General features: G+C 33.7%; 1 protein-coding gene across 1 annotated transcript; it reads right to left on the reverse strand.

Moving 5' to 3' along the window:
- Positions 1-741: 741 nt before the first annotated feature.
- Positions 742-20,959, reverse strand: LOC111057051 (matrix metalloproteinase-25-like). The gene is made up of 10 exons (XM_039436892.1): positions 20,695-20,959; positions 18,885-19,052; positions 17,083-17,180; positions 15,821-15,982; positions 13,446-13,573; positions 12,347-12,511; positions 7,045-7,682; positions 4,923-5,073; positions 3,379-3,639; positions 742-1,161 (listed from the first exon to the last, which is right to left on the reverse strand). The coding sequence occupies exons 1-10, from the start codon at positions 20,824-20,826 to the stop codon at positions 1,046-1,048; spliced, it is 2,019 nt and encodes a 672-aa protein (XP_039292826.1). The 5' UTR covers positions 20,827-20,959; the 3' UTR covers positions 742-1,045.
- Positions 20,960-21,147: the final 188 nt, after the last annotated feature.

Genomic DNA, 21,147 nt, shown 5'->3' on the forward strand with positions numbered 1-21,147 from the left:
TGTTTAGTTTAGTCATTAGTTTTGAAGTGGAAATTGGACTTTTTGAAGTGAAAGTGAAATCTTAACCTTATTCTTTTTTGAAACTTTTATTTATAAAAATTTGGGAGAAGACAGTTTTGGGCTATGCCTTTTGTCTTTTCCAAATCATATTATATTTATTACAATTATGATTTGTAATTGTCAATGAAATAAATAAATAAATAAATGAGAAAGTAGAAAAATGTAAAATCCAAACAAGGATAATTTTCAGTCATCGTAGGCCTTCTATCATTGTTACAATATGTCTATAATTTATGGGTAAAAAGCTTTCTTGGAGCGAGAAAGGCCTGATGATTTTTATGTTAAGTTGAATTTGAGTTAACCTTTTTTGAAAAAAGCGACCATAAGGCCCGGTTGCACGAAAGTCAGTTGAATAGCTTAGTATTTATTCATAATTTTTACAAAGTAGCACTGATTGGGAGAGAAAAACTAAGGATACTCCTTGTACTATTTCTCTCCCACATTTAGATAGGTAACATTTTAAGTGTCCGAAATAGGGTTATGGTTTCACTTTCCCAAAATTTAGTTCATTTTCACTAAAAAACAACAAAAACTAAGAATTTTAAATTTTGACGGTTGAAAACAAAATAAAAAACCAAAAATATCACACTCAAATCACCATTAATTGGAACATTTTTGCGTAATCTGACAAAATTTAGAGCCAGAAAAAACACAACTCACTATTCAGAACAGCTGATTTTAATCAGATAAATGAACAGTTAAATTTTAATCGTGATTGATTTCACGAGAACCAATCAGAGAAGGCTTTTTTGAAAAACACTTAATTCTCTAAGATTTCAATTTCCGATATTGAACTCTCATATTTATTGCATTCTATTGTCGTTCTTTGTTTCGATGTCTTCATTATCTCTGTATTTTTCTTGCATTGTATTAGTATTTACTGCTAAGGACGTGGTTAAGTGGTAAAGTGGGCATTGAGTTCATACTTCGCCACGTCAACAAATAGGAAAGTCATTCTATTCTAACACTCAAGATATATAGTTTTTCAATGATCACAATTCAGCCAGTATTTGGAGGCGGACTGTCCATGTAGATTCTCGACTCGCTTCCATTCCTTGTTCAGGCTCCAAAATTCATTATCTTTGAAAAAGTAAATCGTGTCTGGGGAAAAATCAAAATATGTACATATTAGTGATACATTGTAAATTTTAACCATAATCAAATGCCACGAGAACCAATCGGGGAGACTTTCTTTTCAAAAGAGCCTTCTCTGAATTGGTTCTCGTGGCATTGATTGTGTCAGATCTTAAACTATGTTCAAATAAATGCACTCTAGCCAAAATTTTTAAAGATTACTGGAACGATATGTCAACTAAATACTTGCCTATTATGAAGTACCTGTGCATTAATTAATTTATTACTACATTGGATTGAATAATATAGGAATCATATTATATAAATGATTGAGAAATGGTCAACAGCCTCAGCCCAAAACTGCCCCTTGGATAAAATTATAATAGATAAATAAAGTTTGTTGAATGATAATTGATATTGTGGAATTTCTCCATAATTGAAAAAACACAGTTCTATTTTTGTCACATCCACATATTTATTAAGCTGCGTACACATATTCGCGCTTCCAACCCGCACCGAGCACGCTCCTCCCTCGTACCGCCCTCGTGCCGCCCTCGTACCGCCCTCGTACCACCATCGAACCACAGTCGCTCCGCCCACGCACCCATCATGAACGTTACGGAAGATGTTAGATCTTCTCGCGTTCCCCGGTTGAACCCCTCTTGCTCGCCGGTCGATCATCAATTGCTCTGCTGGAGTGACGTTCGGTTGCGGAGCAGAGCGAAAGTCTGTACGCACCTTAAGACACTCTAACTGAAGATGTGTTGGTTTCAACACGAAACTGCAGTCCTGTGTACAAGTCTAATAAATGTGGATGTGACTAAAATAGAACTTTGTCTTCTCAATTATAGATAAATTATTATCACAGTATCATTATTCAATTCAAAGAAATATTATGTTTCTTCAATGTTGTTTTCCATCTCGAATTGCTCACTATTAAATAACGTTTTTGTTATCAGATCGAGTAGCAGTCAATTTTCTTCGATAAATGAATTTATTCACTTACTGTGACAACGAGATCTTTCAACTTGACAACTTGACCTGACAACTTGAATGTAATATGAATATGCTTTATCATGATGATTTTCTATCCAATTGTGTGTACTTTTAAAATGTATATATATATATACTGTATAATGATTTGCCTAATGCTATAATTGTAGCCTGATGGTTGATAAAACGAGTCTTGAATCTTTCGGTAGGTCCTCTATCGTCATGAACAACCATGTGAATATAAATTAAGTGCTAATAAATAAATGAGTGAATAAATTTGATTGCTAGTCGTTCTATCCAATGACAAAAAATATTTTCTTCTTCTTCCTCTTCTTCCTTGCTTTTTTCTCATTATTTGAGGTGGGCTTTCCTTGATCTAAGTCTCCAGTTCGAACGATCCTGGGTCGTCTGATTTGTCAGGTCCATTGACAAATCATCAGTCACTGCTTTTATCTATATATAGAAGCGAAATGGCACTCACTCACTGACTGACTGACTCACTCACTCGCAGAACTAAAAATCTACCGGACCAAAAACGTTCAAATTTGGTAGGTATGTTGAGTATGTTCAGTTGGCCCTTCAGAGGCGCACTAAGAAGGATTTGGAAAAATTCCCAAAGATACTCCCAAAATTTGCGTTTTTCCAGCGTTTTTTAGCGTTTTCTCAGCTTTATCGAGACCAAATGAACAGAAAATGTTCATAATAAGAAAACAAAGATATTGTCAAATTTCACTAAAAATTTAGTCTATTAAAAACTTTAAAACAGAACCATGGTATCACGTAGTTAACCAACGCATCAAGAAAATGTTCAAATTCAGTATAGAAGCTCAGCTAGGGTGTAATAATGTTGTGTTAGAAGGAATTTGCAATAACGTCAAAGATACGCCCAAAATTAGCGTTTTTTGCTTTTTCTCAGATTCATCGAGAACAAATGAACAGAAATTGTACAAATTTAGTACAGAAGCTGAGCTAGGGTGTTATAATGTTGTGTTAGAAGGGATTTGAAATAACGCCAAAGATACGTTTTTCCAGCGTTTTTTTGCGCTTTCTCAGCTTTGACTTTCTGATGGAATGAAGAATGCAGGCGAGCGAAGCGAGCCCGCTGGTCTCATTTTTGGACGATCTAGTCGGGGGTCCAGGGGGCGGAGCCTCCTTGTTAGACTGATATGGCGAGTGAAGCGAGCCTGACGGCTAGTATTATATAAAACATTATATATATTTTTTAAATATATAAATATTATTTAAACCTACTATCAGTCCAAGTGAATGCAGCATCAATCTTCGATGGTAGACCAAGAAAAAAGCTCGTAGAACGAGGATATCCTTCATCCAGTCTCTTCTTCACATCATCAAAGCGCCAATATTTGCCCGTTTCAAACAGGAACGTCTTACCATCTTTTACCATAACTGCGTCGATTTTGGTCACATATTGTGAAATTCCATATCTTGTGATTGGCTGAGGACTGTTCTCCAGCATATTCATGTTGTCATCGAATACCCAATACCAGGCGCCTGGAACATTGGTAGAAATTAGAACCAGAATTTATCGAAATAATCAATCAAAATGGACAGAAATATATAAAGCAGACAATATGAAACTCTATTTAACTAAGGCCCGTTGGCCCCTAAGGGCCGTAAGGGCAGTCAAAGCTTAACCTTCCGGCAGTCGCGCTGTTGTAAAAAGTACAACAGTGTCAGTTTTTTTGCTGCACAAAACAATTGAATGTGGTGGTGCATGAGTCACCTATGCATTCTAAAACTTTCCCTCCATCACTCCACCGACTTGCAGTATCAACCGAGCAATGGTTCAGTCTTCAGGTGCCATTTATTCGCGACAGTGCATAACATAGGGAAAGACTGTATACGGGGACTGTAAACGAACCAATAACACAGAATTGATGGCTTTGCTTGATGAACCTTATTGGGCTATGAAATGGAAATCATCCAAATTTCCATAGGCGTAAAATAATCCAAGAAGATGGAAAAAGTAATTATTATACAATATTAATTAATATGTTTTGACAGTAAACAGAGTACATAACACTTGGAAAATTGGATGTTGTACAAAATACAACACGCGACTGCTCGTGTGATTGAGTGGGGCGCGACTACCGGAAGATTAAACTGAATTTAGTCAGCTGGTGGCTTAAACTCAAAATGAAACAAATTTTAACAAACGAGACTTGATACGGATCTAATCTAGTTTAAAATTAAATTCAGTTTAAACTGTCACTGTGCAAACGGCCCTAAAAGGTGTTGTGAGAGAATCAGATTTTTGTCTCCTTTGTATTTTCTGCCTGATCAATCACACTTAGTGCCGGTTGCACAAAAACCGGTTAAATTTTAACCGTGATTAATTCCACAAGAAACAATCAGAGAAGCCGTCTTTTCAAAAACTAATTCCTGTGAAATTAATCACGATTAAAAATTAACCGGCTTTTGTGCAACAGAGCCATAGGGTCAATGACCAATTATACCTCATATATACGAGCGCGTCAGACGGAATTTATCTCGCTTGCGTCTTCAGGATGCATTGCCTCTTATGGGGAACGTCTATTCCGCTCATTCTGTATGTGTAGAGGTACAGACTTACGCGCTAAGAACACGCAAATTCCACTTTCAATCAGCTGATGCTACGCTTATTATTTATCTGTGCTTTACTGTTTCTGCACAAAACTCAACAAATATTTATTGAAGATTCTCAGTTATCGCTTGATAATTTGACACCTTGTGAGAATCATAACTCAATTATAATTGTGATCAAATATAATTTCTATTTAAGGGCTCGAATTTACCTGTGAACATGACAAACCGATGATCGTTTGGCCTCTCATAAACAGCATCTATGCAATTTAGCATTGGAGTGGTTTTGTTTCTGAAGACTGAATACAGATATTTCTGAGGGTTGTGTTTCAGTTGGCCACGTTTCTTCAAAGTAAGCAAGTACTGAAAATGTAGAATTAATATGAAAAAATAAGTATAATCATAGAGAAACATTAGCACAAGTAGATATCCCATGGTATAGGGCGTTTATGTCGCAACTTTTACTGTTATCTCAAGCCGATAGTCCACGTAGTTCTTTCCCGTGTGAAGCTGGTAGTCTCTCATATTGTGCCGTTCATACACTCTCACCCTAAAACAATAAAAATCAACAGTAATTGGCTTGAGTTAACAGTAAAAATTGCGACATAGATGCCCTATATCTTGGGATATCTACTTATGCTGAATTAAATTAATAAAAACAATATAAAAATATTGTAGTACCCTTTATTTTTTCAAGTAGCCCATGTGAGTGAAGTGTTTCTACTTACGCTATTATGTTTCTCTATGGTATAATATTATGGAATGAAATATTCAAATAAAGTGAAAAATAAACAAATAAAATTACTTTCGAACTATGAATTGATATCTGAGAATCAATTTAATCAGTATTAAAACTGACAAATCAGAATCTGAGAGAGAATGATCCATGTTGAATATCTCTCTCTTTCTTCTCTATTCATTCATACAATAAGCTCATTATCAAAATGATAGGGAGAGGAAAATAAGATAACCTTGTGCTATTCCTCTCCAAATTCAGATAATGTAACACATTGTCCAAAATAGGTTAAATCTTGTAGTTCTTCAATAAAATTCACAAGATTTTTAGTCCTCAAATATTTTCACAAAGTAGATTTTTGAATTTAGATGCTTCAAAACTAAAATCTAGAGTAAACAGTGCATGGATTGTCTATTTTAAAACTGGATACATTATTCTCTCGAGAATTATTATAAGTCATCATGATATTATCACTCAGAGAATTCTACATAGGTTGGATGAGATGAATGGTATAAATTATGCACTGCATCTTGAGGGCAAAAATGTGACTGAAAAAATAACTTGCCCATAGCGCTTCAAATTTGTAATCTTTTTGGGTAGTTGAGAAGTTAATATTGTGATAATTATTCATATTAAATAAAAAGACTACCGTAAGAAATTGTCAAAAACCTCTCTCGAGTTTATCAGAGATTGACAATGGTGTAACAACCGAAACCGGTCTTTCTAACTATCAATAAAATCTGTGGTTTTTGAAAATTTCTCATTCTTTTTATTTAAAACTAGCAGGTAACCCGTGCTCCGCAAGGGTTTATTTTGAAACGTGACATAATGAAAACATGACTGAGTGAAATGTTGAAGAGTTTGAAGTAGACATAGAATCATCCTCAGTTGATTAAGAAACTATATGCAAAATTTAAAGTTGATTTCAGTCCAGTAAGTTAGACATGATTATGCGTCAAACATAATTTTCCTATCACGTACGTGTATAAGCCAGTTCTTTCCTTTATTATAGTATAGAAATCTTCTTCAACTTGGTACTAACATAATAAAGTGACATGACTCTAATATTGTTCAGAAACCTTCCTCAACTTAATGCCAACCTGACAATATTGGACTGGTTTTCAATTTAGTTACCAATTTTAACCATCTGTTTCGAAGAGGTAGTCTCTCTAGATTATAGTTCTATATCAACATAATGGCATGTATTAATGTCCCATGAATTAAATTTCAACATTAATTATTCTGGAAAATCTAGAAGGACAATTGAAATTCGGACTTTGAGGTGCACGAGATTGATATTTTTAGAATAGATGTGCAATATTTGAAGATCTAGATCATTCCCGTTTTTCCGGTATGCAATCCACAAGTTGGCATGTTTTGATACTAACAAACACAACCCTACTCTCTCTTATTATATAGATTGTAAACAATAATTCGAAAACGAATGAAGGTGTTATCCTAACTTATACGCCTTGTCTTTTTTCCTCTAGGACTACTCTAGAATATATATTGAAATTAGAAATCTAATTTCAAGAATCAAAATAAATAAACAATTTTAAAAAGGTACTTAAAGATTTCTAAGTTCAATCTGCACTTACCCCTTGTTTGAATATATAAAGCTCTCCCCTTATCACAGCAGCGGAATCAAAGTTTCCGGCACAGAAGTCAGGAGGATTGTCTGGTATTTGGTTGTTACAATACATTACAGGATCGACCTTCCCAGGAATATTATGGGAATGATCATGTTCCATGTGCTTTTCAATGGTCTCAAAATCATCAATGAAGCTCGTAGTAGTCTCAGGTGAATTTCTAAGGGTGGTAGTCTCCATAGGTCTTGTACGTGGGTCAGGATGATGAGGCATATCAGGATAATCAGGTCTGTTAGGATAATCAGGTCTGTTAGGATAATCAGGTCTGTTTGGATAATCAGGTCTGTTAGGATAATCAGGTCTGTTAGGATAATCAGGTCTGTTAGGATAATCGGGTCTGTTAGGATAATCAGGTCTGTTAGGATAATCAGGTCTGTTAGGATATTCAGGTCTGTTAGGATATTCAGGTCTGTTAGGATAATCAGGTCTGTTAGGATAATCTGGTCTGTTAGGATAATCAGGTCTGTCAGGATAGTAAGGCCTAATAGTTTCTATCCGAGGTGTTATGGGAGACCAATTGATTCTTGGTCGAAAGGTTGTACCGGGAATGTAATTTGTGTTCGACCAGTCGATTTTCCTGTTCAATTCTGTTGAAAAATTCATTCGATTATACATCTTCTCATTTTTGTTTGAAATTATTAGAAAATACAGACATTGATAGAATAGAATGGCTGCCTTTATTTTTCCTAGAGAGCGAAGTTAGGGCGCAGACGGCCCTCTCCCTCACACTCAACTCTCTATTGCATCATAACAATAAGAAAATAGGCTATACAAATAATATTTCGTTTTTTGAACTTGTGCCTGCACTTTTTAAAAGATGATAGATAAGATATTTTGAATAAAATTTAGAATTTAGAAATAGGCCGACACATCTAGAAAATACCTGAGTCTATACCTAATTCATGCAGGTGAACGGGCTAGAGTCAAGAAAACTTCAATTAATCTTGCCATGCCTGATTTAATAGGTTTATAGTATAGAATAACACTACAATTTGAAATAATTGAAAAATACAAACAGCTTCAATAAACATTGGCAACTAAAATCGAACAACAGAAACAACAATTTCATGTTACTTTGGTGACATTCTTCATCTGATTCGGGGCGCATTACTATCCCCGATTAGATAGCAATACGTCACAAAACCAAACAATATCAGTCATCAAATAACAAGTTCATTTCAACATGGAATTACTCAAGAAAGAAAAGCCCGTTGAACCCAAGTTTCGTCGATAGTAACCCATATAACCCATTTCATAATAATTTTGAATCCCCAGTTTTGATTGATATTCTCGAATGAACCTTTGTTTCACTACACTGCACTTTCGTTGGTCTGTACGTTGCTTTATCGTCGGGGTTACAGTACCTTGTTTTTGGCGGTGAGCTTTTACCGGTTGAATTTGGCTTGACGGCGACGTCCTCTTACGTCCCTAGACCTGTCGTCTGAACGGGTGTCTTGAAGCGGTGTTACATAAAGTTGCGGAACCAAAGGGGTGGTAGTACAAGAAGTTGGTTTGGGGACACACATGAACCGCTGTAAATAAATGTATTACAGCATTAATTTCTAACTCTTCCTACAATTCATCAAAAGCTAAAACAGGAGTTTATTCAATTATTTAATTTAGATTTTATCTTGACGTTCTGATTTCATTCTCAAAATTGAATTAAAACGGATTTACTTGCCAGAGTGTCATTAATATACAATGCAACATTTATGAAAACACCCGTAATAAATTAATATAATGCTTTTAGAAAATGAATACTTCATTAATTATGATGTTAACCTTTATATTAGATAGTTTTTACCTTTAATTAAATAAAATTAGTAGACACATAGAAAATAATTTAAATGGTATTAAAATTTGAACATTCATTAATATTAATTTCATGGAAAAGAAAAACTTTCTTCTTCGTCTATTAAGATTGCTATCATAAAAATTTACTAAATTATTCGAAAGCCTTAATGACATAAGAAAACAGAGTCTGGAAAAATATAAAATTATAAAATGTCATAAACTCAATATGAACATAATCTTAAAAATTTCATTCCAATTTAAAGGCTATCTTCCTGACTTTCAGCAATACTCTACGATAATATATCTCCAGAAACAATAACTCAAATGTAACGTAACTGAAAACTTTCTATACTTCTTTAGAAAAAATTTATAAGTATCTTCCATCACTAATAAAATCAAAAGGATTATTCTCAATCAATATTATTAACTTGAAAAATAACAGGTTTTGTTGATAAAATCTCTTGATTGAAGTTTCACTTAATTAATTTCCCTAAATTATATTTTAACCTTAGTTTACGTACCTTAGCGGTTATTTGAAGAAACAATTATTCGTACATGAAGAAGAAACACAATTAAACCTTTCAGGACATGGCACTACTAGTAAATTTAAACTTTAATAAAAATAAAACTAGCTCCTACATTAACTACTGAAATAAGCTTATAAACCTGCCCAAAAAGGGCGAAACATAGTGACTACATCTTTACTCTCGTAGTGCTCCTAGCAAAGTGTCCTCCGAAACGTAATCTGGTCTCTCGACTGGGGAATCCCCCTACTACTGTATTTAGAAACAGGTCTCCTATTGGGCGAAAGGAATCAATTTGACCAATCGTCGCGTGGCTTGTAGAGCCTTTGGACCAAATAGTAACTGCAAAATAGGTAGTTTGTTATAATTTCAATGCTTGCTGTTTTCCAACTTATCGCACTTTATGTCGCGACAAGAAGGCTAAGTTTTAGAGATAATTCCATAATCTACATTCCTCGACGACTCGGAGCCACAATTTTTAAATATCTATCATGGGAAACTCGTAGTCATGGCCGTTCATAATAGAGAGAGAGAAAATAATTTATTTCGCTAACTCACAATAATGGCTCTAGTCTATTGCTTATTAAATTTACTATTATAACTTGGGAAAAGGCCTGAATTAAAAATAGTGCTCTGCACAAACTATTTTTAACAACACTACAGTCTAATTTCTTTGAATATTAGTTATTAAAACTAGTACTTTACTCACTGCCACAGTGTCGTTAGTGTAGAGTCGTTAAAAATAGTTCCAGATTTATTACTTGCAGTTCGTTATGGATAGTAAAATAGAAGAGTACAAATAATATGGTTAGAAAACAAACAATATCTACTTATTTGAAATAATAACAATACAATAACAACTTATCTAAAACTAGCAGGTAACCTGTGCTCTGCAAGGGTCTATTTAAAAACTTGACGAACTGAAAACTTGACGTGATGGAATTTTGAAGAATTTAAAATAGGTCTATAACCATCCTCGGTTAATTAAGAATCTGTATGCAAAATCTCAAGTTAATCAGTCCAGTAGTTCAGACGTGATGATGCGTCAAACATAATTTTCCTATCCCGTACGTGTATAAACCAGCTCTTTTCTTTATTATTGTATAGATAACAAATTATGGTACAAGATATAGTTGTAAGATATAGAGAAAAGATAGCATTAGTTGATATCCCATGGTTTGTAGAATTCATTCAGTTTGGAAGTTTTGTATCAAATTATGGTGTAGTGTATCAAGTTGAGATGATACTGTATCATGTTGTGTTGATACTGTTCCATGTGTGGTGATACTGTATCATTTTTTGGTGATACTGTATCATTTATGGCGATACCATAAAGAAAAGATAGCGTGAGTTGATAACCCATGGTTTGTAGAATTCATTCAACAAAGTTTGCAAGTTTTATATCAAATTATGATGTATCAATTTGAGATGATACTGTATCATGTTGTGTTGATACTCTACCATGTGTGGTGATACTGTATCATTTTTTGGTGATAATGTATCATTTATGGTGATACTATAAAGAAAATCCACATAGTTACTCCTGTAAAACTATGTGATGCTGGTATAGTGAGGTCCACGTTATAATGATGGTGGAGAAAGATACGAGATCAGCGTTGCCGAATCTCTGCGAGGCTCCTGCCTTCTATATAGAGGATACCTAGCTGGTACAAGCATATCTGATGTAATATTCGTGTAGTTCATTCTTGTTTAGAATACGGTACCTAATGAATTATATTTTATTCGTCAAGAAAATATATTCCTCAATGATTCAAAAGAGCATTTCCATAATTTAGATTAAAAATGCTGCGAATTTAATTAGATTTCTTCATTGTTGAAAACGATCTTACAACTTAAAGTTTCAATTACAACAAACAACAAACGACAAAGTTTTAGGCCTAAGTAGTAGGTTGGCCTAGAAGTAGGCTACAAAGTAACTTACAACGTGAGTTTTTATTCCTCTGTTGTAGGAGGGAGAATGGATTAATTATAAATAAATATTCTATATATCCGATGTATTATATAAGCAGTAAACATTGGAAAAAAATGTATAAATTAAACTAGTAGTTCTGTGAACAGTAGACCTCACTCAGTTTCCTAATTCAGAAGTATCTGGTGTCACCTGTTCACAGGCTTTTCCAGACATATCCTATTTTAAGCGAGCAATCTCTGTATATATATTCTTATATTTGGTTATTCATGTTCATGGTTATTTATTTTTGTTCAACGGATCTCGAAAACGGCTCTAACGATTTCACGAAATTTGGAACATAGTAGGTTTATGATATAAAAATTTGATTGCACCAGGTCTCATCCTTGGGAAAACTCGCTGAACGACATTATAAAAGGATAATTCATCCTTGGCTAAAACAGCTGAGACTTTCGTCGTCTGTTGATAGTAAAAAAGTGAGAGAGCGTGTGAGTCTGTGGCAAATCAAAATATCGCATCTCTGAAATTCATAAACTGACGTATAATCAGCTGTAAAATATAAACATGATCAGTTTAGAGAACTGAATCAATAAATAAAAATAACGAGCGAAGCTCGGTGCCCCGATATTCTGTGTAATGCATGCAAAGAATAATCCACTTGTCAGCTGATAGATTATGAATGATTGTATAGTCTGATCAATTCTATCTTCAGAGTAGATGATATGTAGTGATATCGGAGTATGGAGCAAATTCCTTTTCCTTTCATACTATCCTTATAATGTAAAATTTCAAAAAAATCTTGAGTAAACATCGACGCGCGGTATAAAAAGGAATATTCCTGCCAAATCTCATAGAATTCTATCAACGCGTTTGGCCGTAAGTGCGTTACATACAGACAGACAAAAGAAAATCCGAGTTAAAACATAGACCTCACAGCGTTCGGTCAATAAAAATGTGATAATTATATAAAAACTCAGAATATTCCAGTACGACCAATACTCACGGTACATCTCGTAGAGTCCTCTGATAATATCATAAGTGAATTTGAAGGTTTTCTTGTCAATAGGCTTGTATTGCTTGTGCATAACACTTTCATGTATTTCAGTGTGCGAGAAGCCAAGACTGTGACCTATCTCATGTATGGCAACAGAGAAAAAGTCGGTTGTATCTAAAAATTCAAAAACTGAATTAATATAAGCAGTAGCAATTCAATAATAAGCAGTTCGTGATGAAAAACAACATTGAAGAACTTAAAAACTGATTTTATTTCATTTGATATAGAGCTGGATCAGATTCACTTGTATAAGAAATAATTTCTATAACTATTATTTAACTATTATTATCCATCTATAATTTCTTTAAACTGGCGAAATTCTATTGAATTTTATGGAAGTGTGATAGTGTGATATAGTGGGGCCCACGTTATAATGGGAGTGGAGAAAAATAGGAGAACAACGTTGCTGATCCTCTGTCTTGTCAATGTCTTCTATAGACGGTAGCTGATACAGGTTTATTGATGTAATATTAACTGTTCATTCCAGTTTAAAATAAACAATTATATCTTATCAGTTGCTTTCCATGACGAAACACTATATAATAACTTTGTTGAAGTTCTGACACTGTGTTACGAGTAAATATTTGAAAAAACACTTACTCTTGTTGGAGTCTTGAGGAATGCATTGAGAATGATGAAGCTCCTCTTCAGGAGTGAAATGCATTCCTCAAGACTCCAACAAGAGTAAGTGTTTTTTTCAAATATCTACTAGTAACACAGTGCCAGAACTTCAACAAAGTTATATCTTATCAAGCAAGAAATTATATTTTTCAATACTTTTCATGATGAATTTCCATATTAAGATGAAATATTTTGTTGATTAATTATCAATTCTACATTGTTAAAAGAAGATCTGGCAACAGAGCAAAGCGAGAAAGAGATAGCGCTATCTGCTTTGTTGAATGATAGAAAATGATAGCAATATACCATTGCTAATCAAACACTGCCATTACAACGTGGACCTCGCTATAGTAGCTCATTTTTTTCTACATTCTCAGAGAATAGTGATTATTCATTATTCAAAATCTTTAGATAATATAGTGCTTACCATATTGATTTAGGTTGTTGATTACCCAGTTTTCATCATTATCAAAATGTATGTCACCGCTTAGACCATGGTAGTCACTTGGAGGAAAAGCATGGGCCAGGTTATGTCCTTTACCGTCAAAGGGAAACCTGTGAGGGAGAGTATTAATTAAACAGAATTAATTCTAATTTAACTGAAAAAATGAATTCAACAGAATGCTACATCACAGCAAACATTAGTATAAAAATTGAGTTCTCAAAAATAAAAACAGCATCAATCTCACTGTTTTTACTACAACCAATACTGTGAAATGATAGAGGATAGGGTAAACCAGCCCACGTTGGAACACCAAAATTCAAACAGCTATAACTTGGACAAAAATTGAAAAAATCTACATTTTTTAATTTTATATTTATTGTATTTGCTTACACTTTAATCCTTGAGGATGGCAACTGCATTGATCGTTAATTGAGTTTTTTATTGCAAAAACAATTTTTGGGGAGTGTCGCAGCCTGGGCTTAAGATCGGCCCACGATGGGACATCCCATGCCCTGGTTGTGATATTGAATTTAAAATAAGCAATTCATCATTTTTGTTAATTTATAACATTTTATTATAATTATTGATAGTATAAATACATTATTTGAATTTTTTTTAGTGAAAACTATTACCAAAAGTCATGTGCACAAAGTGTATTTGAAATGGCTACCTTTGAAGCTACATTACAGGCTATAATCATATATCATATTTATTTATAATTTATTTCATTGATATGTAGCCTACATTGAGTAAAATAAGATTCAGACGCAATGCTCATCGTTATAATATGAGCATATATCATGATTGCAGTGTCCCAATGTGGGCTGTCCCAAGATGGGCAGATGGTCATGGCTTTGTTTTAGACGGAATAACTGGATTAAAAATAAGAGTAAAATAATGTTCTATATGTACGCTATATTTACCCTACAGTAAAATTATCACTTTTGAACTCACACTTACGCGACTCAGGTCGAGAAGAGACTCGACTCTAGTCGAGAGCATGTGTTTCCAAAAATGGTGACACTCAGAACAGTCGATTCTAGTCTCCGCGACATCACCCATTTGAAAAAATATATTCTCGACGAGTCTCTTCTCGACCTGAGTCGCGTAAGTTAAGTTAAGTTAAGTTAAGTTAAGTTATGTGTGAGTTAAGCCTTAAATTACGACTCAGCAGTCTGATTTTTGTAGATAAAAGCTAACAGCTTCTACTTACTTTATGTGTGAGTAAAATTATCTTAGGAGTGTTGTGTTAGGCTGGGCGCACACCAGTTACTATAAACAAGACAAGACATGATCAGACACGTTAAGTCACAATACTTTACATTGTTGCTTATGAAGACATATCTAATAATTGCAATGAAAAATCAGTGAGAGTTGCTTCATGAACAGCTATGTGAAGTATTGTGACTAAACGTGTCTGATTATGTCTTGTCTTGACTAATTGGTGTGCGCCTATAGCCTTAGGCTGGTCACACACCGATTAGTCAAGACAAGACCAGTCACGTTTAGTCACAATACTTCACATTGCTGCTTATGGAGTCATGTCTAATTGCAATGACTAATCGGTTTGTGTTGCTTCATGAACAGCTATGTGAAGTATTGTGACTAAACTTGCCTGATCATGTCTAGTCTTGTCTTGACCAACTGGTGTGTGCCTATATCCTTAGAGAAGCAGTGATGGAAGGAATCTTTTCATCGTCAATGATTTACTTTCTTCTCTGTATATCAGTAACAATTATATTTTATCACTTTATCATAATATAATCTAGCTATATATTCGGTCTGTTGTATAAATTATAATTTTGTGTTTTATAATGAGGTCCACGTTATAATGGCAGTGTTTGATTAGCAATGGTATTGCTATCCTTGTCTATCATTCAACAAATTGGATAGCGCTAACTCTCTCTCGCTTTGCTTTTTTTGCCAGCTCGTCTTTTAACAATGTAGAATTAATAATTAATCAACAAAATATTTCATTTTTATTATAAAAATTCATTATGAAAAATAAAATTTCTTGCTCAGTACAATATAATTTATTATTTTAAACGAGAATGAACAGTTAATATATAACATCAATAAACCTGTATCAGCTACCGTCGATAGAAGGCATTGACAAGACAGAGGATCGGCAACGTGGTTCTCCTATCTTTCTCCACTGCCATTATAACGTGGACCTCACTATAGACTGTACTACTTTTTTGAAGTAGCCTAGTGTAATAATTCTGAAATATTGAATAAAAAAAGGACTTAATGATAATTCAGTTATATAGTCTCATCTATTATCTTATATAATATTCAATATCATATTGAAATAATTATATTATAATGATATTCAGTTATATAAATACCATACTTACATATCACCGTGGTTTTTGGATCGAAAAAGGATAACAATATCAGCTTTATCTTCTTCAGATATTTCAACAAATGTCAACTTGGATTGTTTTGCCCAAAAATCAAAAGCATCTTTCAACTCGATTCTTGCTGCATCTCTTGATATCTTGTAGGTTTCACCGACACTTGAAAAAATTGAGGAAGAATTTTATAGTAGTTTTCAAAACTGGGGAGTAGTATAGACAACAGTAAGATAAAAAGAATATGACTGCAATAAAATTAAATACTTTTAGATGGAGTTTCACCGAATAAGTATTGGTATAGCATTTTTTCAGGTTAGAAGATCATTCAAGTGTATGAGATTAAGATGTCATTCACCCCCCAAAAAACCAACAATTTCAAGGTCAAATAATGATTTTCAAGGGTAAAATCTAGAGCAAATCCATAGATTAAGTGGTTATTAACACAATCTGTGCTCGATCAGGCCGAAAAACCCAAAAAGAATTGGGCCAAAGACAAAAATCCGATTTTTGAAAAAGCACCTGTAAAAAATAACTGTTATGAATTTGAAACATGTTCACCATCTCAGAAGATGGAGCAAGATGTGCTGCAAGTACTCCAACCATTAAAAAAATTGAAAAAAATTCCAGTGGTAAAAAAAATCTAGTGGTATAGAAAACTGTTTTCAAATAAACCACCTGTTGAATGTGAATTAGAAGATCATAGGGCGTGTCTAGCATTGGAAACGATGGAGTGGGGAAAGCTTCAAATCGGCCACTTCTTGAATGTGTGAGTTCTGATTTTGTTCAATGTTTATTCAAGTGTACAAGATTACGAGGTCATTCACCCCAAAAAACACAAAATCAACAATTTCAAGGTCAAATACTGATTTTCAAGGGTAAAAACTGGAGCAAATCCATGTGTTATTGTGATCAATAAATAGAGAGAGGCTTTATTGTTCAATAAATCATTGAAAACTATAAATAATTTGGATATTTGCTGATTTACTTTTAGCCTATACTGGCTTCATCCATTGAGCCAGTCTGATTAGATATGTTTCCAGAGCTTGTATATAAATATAAATGTCCGAAACATGTTGTGATAAAATATTTCAAAAAGGGCACTGAGATTTTTATTTTTTTATATTTATATTACAAGTAGCCCTATACAGAAAAGAGATAAATATATACAAGACTATATATTCAGTGAATAATATATCAATAATAATATTAAGACTAATATATTCAGTTATTAGACTACCGATAATAAATTATTTTAAACTCACAAATAGGTAATCACAGCTTTGTTCCAACCAAATTTCCAAGCAGCTTCTCGTTTTCTGCGATCACTCGGTAGGATGTCAGGTACTCCACATTGTAAAGTCTGGATCAGTTGAAAATCCAATCCAAATTAAATATTGATAAGATTATCTCACTATCGATTCAATTATTCTTATTTTGAATAATTAAGTTTATTTATTTCCATTAATTGAAAATGCAAATTCATTCAAGCATTACGACAATAAGTGTGTTGTGTTAATGCGTATAATTTATCATCTCTTTTCATTGATCGATTATTAGGACACTCAAGCTTTCCTTAATCAAGGTATAGGTACTTGATAAAATGTAATGTCTACTTGAATGCTTCCTTATGGAATTGGAATACCCTCATAATTATTTTTTCTCATATATCTTTTTTGAGAAGATTGCTACCGTAGGCATTTTGAAGACATATTTATAGGCTTTTTATAGTCAAAATTAGGTCAAGACCAATGCAATAGTATTCATAATAATTAATAGAGAAGTAATTTCACAGTACCCTTTGTTATTTCAAAACTTTTCCATCCAAGTAGCCCTATTGAAATACTTTATTATTCATAAATTCATATTCAATTGAATTGAAAATTTCTTTATTCATCAAAATGCACAAAATACATCTGAACAGTGTCAAATTACAACAAGAATTATTAATATCGTCACAAAATCATCCTTTACACAATCATAAAGAAGTTACAAATTTTGATAAAAAACAAGATTCTAAAATCTTGCAGTCAAATTGACATAAGTTACTCCTGCAAAGAGTATAGGGATAGTCCCACCAAATATTCCTTTAAATTGGTTTAGGTAAAATGGTTATTGGTTTAGATGAATGAATATTTTGAATTTATAAAACAGAATAATAGTACCCTTTGAAATTAATAAAATACTGTAATAATTGCCGTGCTACCAATTTCTCCTAAATAGGTTGGATAGCATTTCACACCTATTAACCAACAGGAAGTTATCGGCTCCAAAATGGTAGATTCTTGATAAACTATGAATGGATCTATCGCCTATGAATGAGAAATCCATTTCTCAGAGCAAACCAACTTATAATCTTCAGAAGAATTTTGGCAATATACAACACAAATCCACAAAAATATACCTTACACACTTAAGCATCTAACATCATTACAGGCTAAATACTTATCCATTTATATAGTTGAAAAACAATGGCTATAGGCTTGTAAACACACAAAACAATTTTAGACCACCAAAATTAGAACACCATAAAACTGTTCAAAACTCAATTTAAAACATTAAAAATTCACTTGAACAGAAAAATATTCAGAGAACACAAAACCAGAACACATAGCCAGCCACCATTTTTTAGAGAGAGCCTAACAAGTACAAAGCAAAGCCCCACCTCAAAATCAGTGTCAACGTCATGAACACGTCACCGATATTAAATTCCAAAAAAATTATAAATTACAAGTTTAGAATTTACATTTTACATTTGTTCTCAATAAAACTTTATTTCGAAACTGTTATTTTAAATTTATATATATCCTCTATATTTATAATTATCTATTCATCTGTTAATTCTGTTACTCAGTTTTGGTGATACCATGGAATGTGCAACACAATTATTTACGATAAATTCTCAGTTAAAAAGTTGTCCGCATATCGATTACTCTGATATTATTTACTATCAAGTTTTATAGATCTCGAATTGAAGATTTGATTTTAATCGAGAAAAAATGTAATATTACATAATGTTAAGAATACAAATTATAAAATAAAGAATATTTTGAAATTGCTGGTTTACCTTCACACTGGCTCCATCCATTGAACCAGTCTGATTAGATATGTTACCAGAACTAGGTAAATTTTTAAACACATCAGTAGATTTGAAATGGGAATCCATGAGCGCAAATGGTTGATTGCTGGTGGTATTGTCACCCTGAAGGTAGCCAAACTTCTTCAGATAATCTTCCTGTAGGAATTACATCATAATTTTACCTCAGTTATCTATACGGTACTACATGAGTCTCATATAGAGATATAATTATAAAATGAAATAAAAACACACATATATCATCAAACTAGCCGGCAGGCTCGCTTCGCTCGCCATATCCGTCTAGCAAGGGGGCTCTGCCCCCTGGACCCCCGACTGGATTGTCCAAAAATGAGATCAACGGGCTCGCTTCGCTCGCCTGCATGTAGACCTCAGCGGAACCTCTGTACCGAATTCTGGACCCCCGACTGGATTGTCCAAAAATGAGATCATCTGGCTAGCTTCGCTCGCCTGCATGTGGACCTCAGCGGAACCTCTGTACCGAATTCTGGACCCCCGACTGGATTGTCCAAAAATGAGATCAGCGGGCTCGCTTCGCTCGCCTGCATGTAGACCTCAGCGGAACCTCTGTACCGAATTCTGGATCCCTGACTGGATTGTCAAAAAATGAGATCATCTGGCTCGCTTCGCTCGCCTGCATGTGGACCTCAGCGGAACCTCTGTACCGAATTCTGCACCCCCGACTGGATTGTCCAAAAATGAGATCATCTGGCTCGCTTCACTCGCCTGCATGTGGACATGAGCGGAACCTCTGTACCGAATTCTGGACCCCCGACTGGATTGTCCAAAAATGAGATCATCTGGCTCGCTTCACTCGCCTGCATGTGGACCTCAGCAGAACCTCTGTACCGAATTTGAACGTATTATGTCAATTTGATCTCGAAAAACACCTGTTACTATATTATTGACTCAACTCAACTTAATGCCAATTTGACAATATATGTGTGTTTTTATTTCATTATGGAACGGTTTTACAACATTGACAGTGACTCAGACGAATTTTTCTTATATAGTTGATTTTGTTAATAGTAAAAACTGTCATATTGGATAAACATAATATACTCACCACGAAGAGTTTCAAAGAATTCGAATTCACCAACCGTATATAACAGTTTGCAATTTGAATCACTCACTCTATAAAAAAATACATCATTGTTCACTAACGAAGGATGCCTAGTGAGGTTCAAGTTATAATGGCAGTGGGGAAAGATAGGAGAACAATGTTGTCGATCCTCTGTCTTGTCAATACCTTCTATAGACGGTAGCTGATACAGGTTTATTGATGTAATATTAACTGTTCATTCTCGTTAAAAAAAATCAATTATATTTTTTATTAAGCAAGAAATTATATTTTTCAATAATTTCATGATGGAGTTTTATAATTCGAATGAAATATTTTGTTGATTAATTATTAATTCTACATTGTTAAAAGATGATCTAGCAACAGAGCAAAGTGAGAAAGAGATAGCGCTATCCGCTTTGTTGAATGATAGACAAGGATAGCAATACCATTGCTAATCAAACACTGCCATTATAACGTGGACCTCACTATAGTACCCTCAATTATAACACAACAAGTTACAACTCTTCAAGAGCCGAAATATTTAAATATTTAATAACTTGAGATAAGAAGACAGACAAGAGACTTGAGACAAGACAGAGGATCGTCAACGTTTTTCCCCTATCTTTCTTCACTGCCATTATAACGTGGACCCCACTAAAGATGATCGTTTATCGTGTTTCAAATTATCTTACTAAACTTGAAAAGTTTAAAACTCACCGCATATTGTGCTGACATTTCTCTCTCCTTTTCTGTTAGAAGTTGAATAACTTCTGTAGAGAAATCTACGCATAATAAACATAGAATAAAAAATACTTTAAATGAAAAGACCGCTGATCTAACAACTTCCATTTATAATACAAAACTTAGCCTGATTTATTGAAACTGAATTTTTTTACTATAAAAGGATTCCACTCTGAATCGATTAAGTTCTAAAAACTATGATCTGTCATTGACAAAAGTGAATTCCGTTCATAAAAGTAGTTTATTCTTACCTGAAGACTACAATAATAAAGATGCATTTATTCACTTAAGTCCACGTTTAATCTATAAGGAACTAAAACCACAATAGGGAAAACCGCAAGCTGATGAAAATGTTAGATGAAAATGGAATAAATGCATCAAATATGATATTAACTCAATTCACAGTAGTGTATGTCTACCTACCTGTTA

This window comes from Nilaparvata lugens, chromosome 10 (assembly GCF_014356525.2).
Source record: "Nilaparvata lugens isolate BPH chromosome 10, ASM1435652v1, whole genome shotgun sequence".
NCBI lineage: Eukaryota > Metazoa > Arthropoda > Insecta > Hemiptera > Delphacidae > Nilaparvata > Nilaparvata lugens.